The sequence below is a fragment of the Chiloscyllium plagiosum genome, unplaced genomic scaffold (genome assembly GCF_037043375.1).
Source record: "Chiloscyllium plagiosum isolate Xiang-an unplaced genomic scaffold, Cpla_swu_hap1 HiC_scaffold_3, whole genome shotgun sequence".
Lineage (NCBI taxonomy): Eukaryota > Metazoa > Chordata > Chondrichthyes > Orectolobiformes > Hemiscylliidae > Chiloscyllium > Chiloscyllium plagiosum.
Window position 1 is genome coordinate 105,435,777 of NW_028270141.1, and position 12,264 is coordinate 105,448,040.

At 43.7% G+C, this 12,264-nt stretch overlaps 1 protein-coding gene across 1 annotated transcript in view; it reads right to left on the bottom strand.

Moving 5' to 3' along the window:
* Positions 1 to 4,744: 4,744 nt before the first annotated feature.
* The window catches only part of LOC148150633 (uncharacterized), a 39,596-nt gene continuing 32,076 nt past the window's right edge, over positions 4,745 to 12,264 (bottom strand). Inside the window, exon 4 of the mRNA XM_087976230.1 lies at positions 4,745 to 5,701. Within this exon, the coding sequence (XP_087832356.1) occupies positions 4,960 to 5,701 (742 nt within the window). The 3' untranslated portion in view covers positions 4,745 to 4,959. The remainder of the gene's footprint in view (positions 5,702 to 12,264) is intronic.

Consider the following 12,264-nt stretch of genomic DNA (forward strand, 5'->3'; position numbering starts at 1 on the left):
CAGGCTTGGAAAATGGGCAAAAAAGTGGCAGATGGAATACACTATGGGAAAATGTGAGGTTATGTACTTTCGTAGGAAGAATAGAGGCACAGACTATTTTCTAAATGGTGAAAGGTGTCAGAAGTCTGAAGCACAAAGGGAATTGTGTCCTAGTTCAGGATTCTCTTATGATTAGCGTAGGTTCAATTGGTAGTAAGGAAGGCAAGTGTAATATTCGCATTCATTTCAAGAGAACAAGAAATATAGAGCAGAGATATACTGCTAAGGCTCTATAAGGCTCTGGTCAGACTGCACTTGGAATTTTGGCCCTGTATCTAAGGAAGGATTTTGGCACTGGAGAGGGTCCAGAGGACTTTTACAAGAATGATCCTGGGTTGAAGATCTTCTCATGTGGGGAGCAGTTACCGACTCTGGGTCTGTACTCAATGGAGTTTAGAAGAATGAGGGAGATTTGATTGAAACTTACAGGATACTGAGAGGCCCGGATAGGATGATGTAGAGGCAATGTTTCCATCAATGAAAGAGGGAACATCTTAGAGTTAAGGGAAGACACATCAGAATAGAGTGAGCAGCAAATTCTTCAGATGGTGGAGAATCTGTGGAACTCATTGTCATGAAGGCCACATCATGGAATGCATTTAAGACAGAAATGATAGGTTCTTGACTATTTAGGGAATCAAAGGTTACAGGAATAAGACAGGAGAATGGGGTTGAGAAACATGTCAGCCATGATCAAATGACAGACAGATTGGATGGGATGAATGGTCTAATTCTGCTCCTATATCTTAGAGTCTGATGGTTTTATAGAGCAACTGTTCTACACATCTGGTTTCAGTCAAGACTTTTGAACAGTGCCCTAACTGAAACTAAACAGCTTTTCTTGAAGCTATGCATGTTTCCCTGAAGCCCAAAAAAACCCATTCCAGAATTGTCTACCTGAAAGTCTAGTGTACTAATATGTTTATTTCATTCACTGGTAAACTCTCAAAATGTAAACAAAACCCCAAACCCGTCAAAGAGGTCTTTCTAATACTGTTTTAAATGAAATCATCACGGCTACATAAATACATACTCATTAATCATTAAATCCCTTCAAATACACCTGCAAAGTACTAGCTTAAATCCAACTCTAAAACAAATTAAATTAAAATATATGTAAATCTCACAATTTCCATCACATGACGCAGGAAAATTAATTCGCAAATAATGAGCTGAAAAATTAGATGAATAGCCAATAGCCTAGAAATTTTCTGGCAGCGCTCCTGCTTTCTGTACATTAAATGTGTGTCAAAACCACCAATGTGGGAGGCAGGCTGACTACCTGCACTCATTATAAATTGTAACTGTGCTCCACACCATATTGGGGAGAAAGTGAGGTCTGCAGATGCTGGAGATCAGAGCTGGAAATGTGTTGCTGGAAAAGTGCAGCAGGTCAGGCAGCATCCAGGGAACAGGAGAATCAACGTTTCGGGCATAAGCCCTTCTTCAGGAAGGGCTTATGCCATATTGCTCCACACCATATTGGTGCAGGCAAGTGAGAAAGGTGTCCAGGTTGCACAGCTGAGACAGGTCTAGTTTCCTTTTATATACCATTGAAGGATTTCTCTCACTGGTTTATGGCTCTCTGTACAATGTTGAGTCATCGTAGTTGTGGCTGATACAGAAAAAAATGGGTCAATGTGTCGCCTAATCACTTCATTAAACAGGTCAGTATAGGCCAACATCAAAGTTTTGGTATCAAGTAAATTCTTAAAACATTTCCCTGAAATGAAGGCTGGTATGAGCACCTCTGCTTATCCTGACTTTTGTAGGAAGTTGCTACTGCTCACCATTCACCCCTTCTCCCCTATTTCCCAGTTGTTGCCTCAATCCTTGTCCCATAGTCCTTATCAATCCTGTCCTTGTCGCCCATTGTCTCTCAGGCTCACTTTTCCTCATTAAATCATGCTTTCTACAAAATGACAAATGCTAAGACTTCAGTTGAGGAGATCTCGTGTGCATCTGCCAAATCATCCTGCTTGTCCAGTTTTGGGATACAGATATAAATTATAGTCTGTAATTCAGGGAAAGGAAAAACTGGCATGTGTCTGATTATCCCTGAAAGTATCACAGCTGGGTTTCAGAGAAACACTGGCAGTATTTAAAATCTGGTGTCAATCCTACCAGCATGGGAATCTGCTATAAATACTCAGATGAATTTATTTGCATACGTTATTCAAAATGTGGAGATAGTTTGGTGCAAACAGCATCAGTTGTTGGAGCAGATGACTCCAAATAAAATCATCTAACCTAACACTCCCTTCTGTGGCATGGTATCTTATGCAGTGTTATAATGCTCCTATGCAGTATCTTGGGACTGTTTATTACTTTAAATGTGCGATATAAATATAAGTTGCTGATAAACCTTTAAATAACACTGCAGGACTCCTCCTGCTGCTGAGCACATGTTCATCAATGCAAGGTCAAAGAAATGTATTAACTGGTGCGTTGAGCTGGCAAATGTAAAAGGTTGGTTCATGTTAGAATTTTCCTACTCTACATACTTTTGGCACACACTCCCAGACTGAAATAACGACTACCTAAAGGACCACCACCTTCTGCAGAAAGTATTTGCACAGCTTCATTCCGGATCCAAAGCAAAATGAGTTTAATTGCAGATAGTTTGAAGCATCAAGAACAGAAGTTTTCTTGCTTTGACTTGTTGTTCAATAAGCATTGGCTCCAGTTGGATGTACTAACCTGTTGGCAATATCTGAAGCTCGGTCTCATCATTTGGTACATTACAGAAGGATGGTTAAATATCTGTGCTAACTGGTTTGCTCAATCAATTAAACATATGTGACATGGGGTTGGATTTTCCAAGGAGTGGCAAAGACAAACAATTACCGCTTCACATCTTTTTTACATTAATGCCCATATTCACAAACAGCCACTTTGATTCACAGGAGGAGTCAAAGTGGCTGTCTGTGAATATGAGTACGTAAGGTACGTTTGTGATTAGGGTTCTGGGATGGTAGGGTCAGGTGTAGGGTGTCAGGTGGATAGACTGCCAAGTGGATAAGTAGGCAAGGTGTCAAGTAAATGGGGATTAGGGTGCCAGGGTACAAAGTGGAAAGGGGCCAGGCTTCAAATCAGTAAGGGAATCGTAGATTAAGAAAATGTAGGAAAATGTCATCAAGAATTGTCAGATCAGACATAATCTCATTGAATGGTGAACCAGACTCAATGACCCAAATGGCCTACATCAATGCTTATATCTTATAGTCATAGAGTCATACAGTCAGAGTCATACAGCACAGGAACAGGCCCTTCAGCAACTACTCATCATGCCAACCAGGTTTCCCAAACTGAACTAGGTCCCATGTGTCTGCATTTGGCTTATACCCTTCTAAAGCTTCTCTATCCATGTAATTTTGCAATGTCTTTTAAATGTTGTGATTGTACTTGCCTCTACCACTAACTCTGATAGCTCAATCCATATACACACCTACTCCTGCATGAAAAAGTTTCCCAGTGGGTCCCTTTTAAGTCTTTCTCCACTCACCTTAAACCTATGCTCTCTAGTTTTGGACTCCCCTACCCTGGGAAAAAGACCTTAGCTATTCACCTTACCTATGCCCCTTGCGATGTTATAAACCTTTATAGCATCACCCCTCAGTCACCTACCAGTGAAAAGTGCCAGCCTATCCAACCTCTCTTTACAACTCAAACCCTCTAGATTCAGTAACATCCTTGTAAATCTTTTATGCACCTTTTCCAGTTTAATTACACCCTTCCTATTGCAGGGCAACCAGAATTGTATTCCAAATGTGGCCTTAATTGATGAGTCTTTTGAGTCAGTTTGGGTTGACTTGAAGGTCTCATGTCTGGTAGGAGATGGGAGGGTTCGGAAGTGGAGTTAGGTCCAGTAGGTGTGGGGTTCAGGGGCAAGGAGTTGCTGGGTTACAGGGTTGGGGTAGGAGTCAGTCAGATTCTGAGAGGGTGCTTCGGGGGCTGGGTCATTTCTAGTGGTGTTAGGAATAGTATCAAGTCCTGGGAGGGCCTAAGGATTTCAGATCCTAGGGGTAAAAGGGTACCAGAAGGCAGGTAGGAGTTGTCAGGCTCCTCAGGGGCAAGTGGGTGTTGGGTTCAATGGTGGAGTATCAGGTCCTAGGAGAGAGGGATCTTTGGGTCCTTGCAGCAAAGGGAGGTGTGAGGTCCAGTTGATGAAGGAGGATAGGGTCTGTGGTGGTGGTTCTGGGTGTAGAGGTGGCAGGGAAGGTGGATGGGTGGTTTGGGTCTAACAGCGGGATGGCAAGGGTCTCAACTCTCAGGATGAGAGGGATACCAGGTTTACAGTTGGGGCAGGGTGGAGGGGCAGTGCTCGCAGGTCCCAGCAGATAAGGATCTGGGGGTGTTAGGGGTCTGTAGAGGGTGTATTGTTCAGTTTAATAATTCAGCAGCAGTTAGATTAGATCTGTAATAGTCTAACTTTTCCTGAGTAGCTATTTACGTAGCTGTAACAGAAACCACCGATTTTACTGCATACCTTTGGAGGATTCCAGGAGTAAGGGAATTTCCCAGCGCAATGTTCAATTTCCTGGGTAATCCCCTCAGTCTGCTACATTGGGAATTCCACAGGGTCCCTCTGCACAAATCCCATTTACGCTACAGAAATCTAGCCATCAGAAAATCCGGGCTAGTTATGTCCTGTGAGCAGTAACAGGGCACTAAAACATCAAACACAGACTAGAAATACCTATCAACACTTACAGGTTTTATTTCAAATGTTTTATATTGATTGTAGATTGTGTTGTGAATTATTTTACAACAATGCTGTTTTATTCAGTCAATGTTCTTTGATTACAGTTCAATAGGATTATCTTATACATGGAAAGAAACTGGTTTGAGTCGGTCAGATTCTTTGCTTTGCTTAAACTTACAACCGTTGCATACACATGGAGCTGTCAATGGCTGAAGTTAGCTCTTCCCCATATTGTCAGCCTTCCCCATATTGCAGCCTTGGCTGCATGCCTCTTCTGCACCAGATTTATTCATGTGGGGCAACTCTCTTGCCGATGCCATCACAGGCCCAGGAGTAAATGTAGGCCGAGGAGTAAATGTAGGCCCAGGAGTAAGTGTAGGTGCAGGAGTAAGTGTAGGCCTAGGAGTAAGTGTAGGCCTAGGGGTAAGTGTAGGCCCAGGAGTGAATGTAGGCCCAGGAGTGAATTTAGGCCCAGGAGTAAATGTAGGCCCAGGAGTGAATGTAGGCCCAGGACTGAATGTAGGCCCAGGACTGAATGTAGGCCCACGAGTGAATGTAGGCCCATGAGTGAATGTAGGCCCAGGAGTGAATGTAGGCCCAGGTGTAAGTGTAGGCCTAGGAGTAAGTGTACGCAGTGTGGGTGCAGACCGAATGGGACAGGGTGGCGGAGCTGTTGTAGGGTGTGGAATTGATTTCGAGCGCAATATTTGAGAAGCCGCTTTTGGACGAGGTGGTGGTGGACCGAGAGGCCGTGTTGGTCTCCTCCGTGGCGAGAGAGGTCGGGATGGCGAGGGAGACGGTGGCTGGGGTGGGAGGTTTTGGCGACTGGACGGAGATGCTGCCAGATGTGATTCCTGCTTCTTCACACGTTTCTTCACGAGTTTTCTGCTGCTGTATTGGGCGGGTAGTGGAGGTCGCGGAGGGGGCACCTTTTTCTTCACACTCTGCTTAGATCTCCTGCAACAGAAGAAGAGGATTTTTAAAAAGCTGAAAAAGCTGTACAGTTATAGTCACCCAAATGACTCATTTTAGTTTTTTTTTGCAAAGATATATTTTATTCATTAAAAAATGTCAATGTACATACACAGTCTCTAAAGCACTTCATTTCTGTATATTCTTTGCATCTTGATAACAAACAAACATTGGGGTTTGACTTTATAGTTATAACAAACTCAAAGGCATTTCTTAATTATGCAAAGTGCTATTTACATGCATTTGACGCACAGGGAATGGACCCCCATTGTGCTTTGGCAGAGAGACCTTAGATGGTGGGCTTTCCCCACTGAGCCTTTGGTGCATCTCTCAGCACGTGGTCCTGGAGCTTGGAATGTGCCAGTCTGCAACATTCGGTCAAGGTCAGCTCTTTGCACTGGAAGACCAACAAGTTTTGGGCAGGCTAAAGAGCGTCTTTCGTCAAGTTGATGGTCTTCCAGGTGTACTCAATGTTTGTCTTGGTCTGAGTCCTGGGGAGCAGCCCGTACAGCACTGGGTCCTGCATCATGTACTTCACTTCAGTGTTTGGTGAGATTGGACTCATATAGTTTCTTTCAGTTATTTTACATCACTGTTTGATGGGGAGGGTGGTTATTGTTTTCTCATGCAACTAATGATTAAAGAACAGCGAACACATCTTTAAGTCTTTAAACCCAAGGGTTTCATAGGCCAAATATCGGAAAAATGTAGGGAGCCCAGAAATACAAACCACAAACTGACAAGTCACCTATTTACACAGGAAGTGGTGAGAATGTGAAACACATTCCTCCAAAATGTGATTGAGACAAATAACAGACATGAACTAAAGGGGAACTAGTTAAAGACACAGGGGAGAAAGGGACATGTGGATAGACTTAAATGAATGGGGTGAGGATCACGTGGAACATTAAGATCAGCACAGGCTAGTCAGGCTGAAAGCCGAACTATTTAATTCCATGATCTCCTTTTAGAGAATTGGTGGAAATTATTCAGCTCCCTCTCAGCCGACTTTTCAAAGTTTGAATTGTCATAGATTGACAACTGGGAAGGTTCAAGCGGCAACAGATGCTATAACCTACTGCACACCCAAACAACTGCTTGATGTGTATTTTTGAAGTACTACTCAATGCTTTTTTTATGTACTAAGCAGATATCCGAGTTGTTGCAGACAGAGAGTTGGAACTTGCGCTGTTGCGGGAGTGGAACAGTGCATTGCCATAGGAAGAATTTATAGAGAAATTGTGGAAAACAATGAAATGTTTTGTTAAACATGCTGGAGAATAAATCATGTGTTCATTACCTACTGAATAATTATCATTTGGATAACAAAATAAAGAAGCAGATCACATTTATAGGAGCAAATACATGTGTGCATCTAACAGCTGTCAATGCATAAACCATCCCTTGAATATTATGGGGTGGAACTGCTTTGGACCAAAACATAAAATTGCAGCCCAAATGTACAAAAACTTTTCCTTCTCAAATTTCCAATAAAGTTCAGTTACAAAGTATAACAGTTTAGGCAACAAGAGCTAGTGCTTCCAATTAAACCTATTGGACTATAACCTGGTGTTGTGTGATTTTTAACTTTGTGCACCCCACTCCAAAACCAGCATCTCCAAATCATTGGAGACAGGCACTGGATAGATAATTGAACATAATTATGATGACTATTAAGGCCCTACTCTCACACCTACTGAGATTTCCCAGTCAGGCTGGTGCATCAAGTTGGGCTAGGTCCAGAAAGGTAGCAAGATAGTGGGGGGGTAGGCAGCATTACCCACCTGACCTGTGCCTGTCATACCAACATGAATTATGAGAAGGAATATGCCATTCAACCCCTCTATCCTGCTCCATCATTCAGTAAGATCATGGTTGATCTGATTGAAGACTCAATTCCGCAATTCCGTTTATCCCTAATAACGGTTAACTCTTTCATTAGTCAAGAATCCAGGAAACCTATGTCCTGATGTACGTCTAAGTTCTGCACTCTCTTTTTAAATAATACACTGAGTTTTAATTCTTCCTGCAAAGGTGAACAAAATACACCCTTTTACCCATTTATGGTGACTCAATATGCTAACATCTGTTTCCCAGTAGCCAGCCAATTCTCTATCCACACTAATGTGTTACCACTACACCATGACTTTTGCTCTGCATGGTAATCCTTGAAATGGCACTTTGTCAAATGTCTTCAGAAAATCTATGTACAGTATATCCACTACTTCTTTATCTACATTGCCTGGAACTTTCCCCAAACAATAAATTACCTAAATAATTTACGTGTTATGGACTATGCCAGACCACTTAAAACATTCTTAAGCAGACAGCCCAATTTGTTTTCGTAAGTGTACAGTGAAAATTACCTGGTTAAGTTAGCTAGGTTGACTACCAGGTTTTAAAACAGACAAAAATTTATTCACAAAATTATGGAATGAAACACAAAGAACAGAATAAAGAACACCTACAGTGTTCTACAGAGATCTACAAACTACCACATGCAGTGGTAGTTTGGCACACTGACCTCTACACTGCTGAAGCCAGGCGCCAACTTGAAGACACCTCCTCCTACCGCCCCCTCAACCATGACCTCACCCCCCATCACCAAACCATCATCTCCCAGACTATACACAACCTCTTCACCTCAGGCGATCTCCCACCCACAGCTTCCAACCTCATAGTTCGGGAACCCCGCACCGCCCGATTCTACCTCCTTCCCAAGATCCACAAACCTAATTACCCCAGCCGACCCATTGTCTCAGCCTGCTCCTGCCCCACCAAACTCATCTCTACCCACCTTGATACCATCCTATCTCCCCAGTCCAGGAACTCCCCACATATGCTCGGAACACCATCCACGCCCTCCACCTCCTCCAAGACATTCGTTCCCCTGCCCCGAACACCTCATCTTCACCATGGACATCCAGTCCCTCTACACCTGCATCCGCCATGACCAGGGCCTCCAACCCTCCGTTTCTTCCTCTCCCGACGTCCCCAACAGTACCCTTACTCTGACACTCTCATTCGTTTGGCTGAACTAGTCCTCACCCTCAACAATTTCTCTTTTGAATCCTCCCACTTCCTCCAGACCAAAGGGGTAGCCATGGAGACCCGTATGGGCCCCAGCTATGCCTGTCTCTTTGTCGGCTATGTAGAACAGTCCATCTTCCGGAGTTACACCGGCACCAACTCCCAACCTTTTCCTCCGTTACATTGATGACTGCATCTGCGCCACCTCGTGCTCCCACGAGGAGGTTGAGCAGTTCATCAATTTCACCAACACATACCACCCCCACCTTAAATTCACCTGGACCATCTCTGACACCTTCCTCACCTTCCTGGACCTCTTCATCACCATCAATGATGACCGACTCAACACTGACATTTTTTACAAACTCACCGACTCACACAGCTACCAGAATTATATCTCCTTCCACCCTACCTCCTGCAAAAATGCTATCCCGTATTCCCAATTCCTCCACCTTCGCTGTATCTGCTCCCAGGAGTTCCAGTTCCACCACAGAACACACCAGATGGCCTCCTTCTTTAAAGACCATAATTGCCCCTCCCATGTGGTTGAAGATGCCCTCCAATGCATCTCATCCATGTCCTGCATCTCTGTCCTCAAACCCCAACCTTCCAACCACCACAAGGACAGAACCCACCCCGCCCCCCCCTCCCCCACCCCGGTCCTCACCTTCCACCCCACCAACCTCCACATAAACCGCATCATCCGCCGAAATTTCTGCCACCTACAAACGGACTGCACCACCAGAGATATATTTCCCTCCCCACCCCTATCCACTTTCCACAAAAATCGTTCACTCCGTGACTACCTGATCAGATCCATGCCCACCAACAACCCACCCTCTCCTCCTGACATCTTCCCCTGCCACCGCAGGAACTGCAAAACCTGCGCCCATACCTCCCTTCTTACCTCCATCCAAGGCCCCAAAAGAGCCTTCCACATCTATCAAGGTTTCACCTGCACTTTCACACATGTCATTTATTATCCGTTGCTCCTGATGCGGTCTCCTTTACATTGGGGAGACTGGATGCCTTCTTGCAGAGTGCTTCAGGCAACATCTCCAGCTGAACATTTCAACTCCCACTCCCACTCTGCTGAGGACATGCAGGTCCTGGGCCTCCTCCACCGCCACTCCCTCACCACCCAATGTCTGGAGGAAGAACGCCTCATCTTCCGCCTCGGAATACTTCAACCCCAGGCAATCAATGTGGACTTCACCAGTTTCCTCACTTCCCCTTCCCCCACCTTACCCTAGTTCCAAACTTCCGGCTTAGCACCATCCTCATGATCTATCCCACCTGTCAATCTTCCTTCCCACCTATCTGCCACACTCTCCTCTCTGACCTATCACCTTTACCCCATCCACCTATTTCAATCTCAACTATCTTCTCCCCAGTCCTACCCCCTCCCATTTATCTCTCCACCCCCAAGGCTTCCAGCCTCATTCCTGATAAAGAGCTCCTGCCCGAAACATCGATTTTCCTGGTCCTTGGATGCTGCCTGACCTGATGTGCTTTTCCAGCACCATTCCAATCTTGACTCTAATCTCCAGCATCTGCCGTCCTCACTTTGGCCTACAGAACTCAGACTAGACTTATTTATGCTGTTCCAAATATACACAACAATCCCAATAAACAAACCCGCTTAACCACAGTAAAATGAAACAAAGGCTTACAGATCGAAGTTAGAAGGGCAGAAGGGGAGAGTCGAGCAGCCTGCTTCCACATAGCCCATAGCTGAAACCCCAACCTAACTTCAGTTTCTAGGACTGAATTGCTCAGCTAGAGAGCTGGCCCGCCCCCTTGACTTATACAGGTTACTTCTAAAAGCATAAAAGCTTTGGCCTAAAGACTCATCTGTTTACATATAAACAAAAAGGCCTTTCATCTCTGTACCAAACCTAGCCGTTTCGGAGCCTGGCCTATTTACGACCCCTCTAAAAAAAACCAAGGACACAGTATCCTTGAGAAAAGGAACAGCTTTTAGAAAAAAGTATCAGCTTTGTGATATAAGTAAATAATCAAATTAAATATTCAAACACAATTTCACTTTCACCAAACCATGTTGACTCCGCCTGACTACATTATGATTTTTGAAGTTTCCTGCTATAAATGCATTGCAGCAGATCAAGAAGCAGCTTACCATCACTTCTTCGAGCATGATTAAAGAGCCCATGTACCAGAAAAAATTAAAAAAACTTCTTAATTTTGGCTTTCAGCATTTCTCTATGACAGATGTTAGGCTAACCGTCGGTGATGGGCAAGTTGTTGGAGGGAATCCTGAGGGACAGGATGTACATATATTTGGAAAGGCAAGGACTGATTAGGGATAGTCAACATGACTTTAAGTGTGGGAAATCATGTCTCACAAACTTGATTGAGTTTTTTGAAGAAGTAACCAAGAGGATTGATGAGGGCAGAGCGGTAGATGTGATCTATATAGTAAGGCATTCGACAAGGTTCCCTATGGGAGACTGGTGAACAAGGTTAGATCTCATGGAATACAGGGAGAACTAGCCATTTGGATACAGAACTGGCTCAAAGATAGAAGACAGAGCGTGGTAGTAGAGGGTTGTTTTTCAGACTGGAGACTGGTGACCAGTGGAGTGCCACAAGGATCGGTGCTGAGTCCACTACTTTTCATCATTTATATAAATGATTTGGATGTGAACACAGGAGGTGTAGTTAGTAGGTTTGCTGATGACACCAAAATTAGAGATGTAGTGGAGAGCAGGGAAGGTAATCTCAGATAGATAGATGCTATCTATCTTCTAAATCTCATTAGCTCCTGCCCAAGCACCTGAATGACAGATTAACAAGTAGCAAGTCCCAGCATGTTCTGTGAATGGCTGGTCTTTCTGTCAACTGTAAAAGCTCCTCCTTGACTCAGAAATATTGGGAAGCTCACCAGCTTCAGAAGATATGTGACATCAGTGAATACATGGAATTTTAATCTCATTGTAATCTTTCTTACAATCACACTGAGATATATTGGGAAGTGTAGTTTGTGAATTGTTTGCACTTCTTTTATGTAAATAGATTGATTGCTCTGGGGAGCTTCAAAACTCAGTGGTCAGGCTTCTCAAAGAAGATGCCATAGTGAAAACATTAAGATGATGTTTCAAGCTCACAAGAGACAAGTGAAGATAAGTTTGATTTATTTTGTTACAAACATGATTATGGAAACCTTCTATGTTTATTTCTTGGAGACTTTGAAGGATAGTGCAAAAATAGGTTTATTTCAAGTTTTGTGAAAATACCCAGAGTGGTTTCTGTGAATTAAGTTACTGATAGGTCATTGTCAACATTGGGAGATTTTGATTTTAAAAAGCTTACTGAGAATTCACAACACTGGTCACAACTACTTGCCTTGCTGTGGACCCCGGTTGGGGCTTGAAGGCGGAGAGGAAAGAGTTGATATTTAAGATCTTGTAACAATGTAATTAACACATGGTAATACCTCAGGAAGATTCCATAGTTATCTGTAATAATGTTAGTGAGTCACAAAATGAGTATCAGAC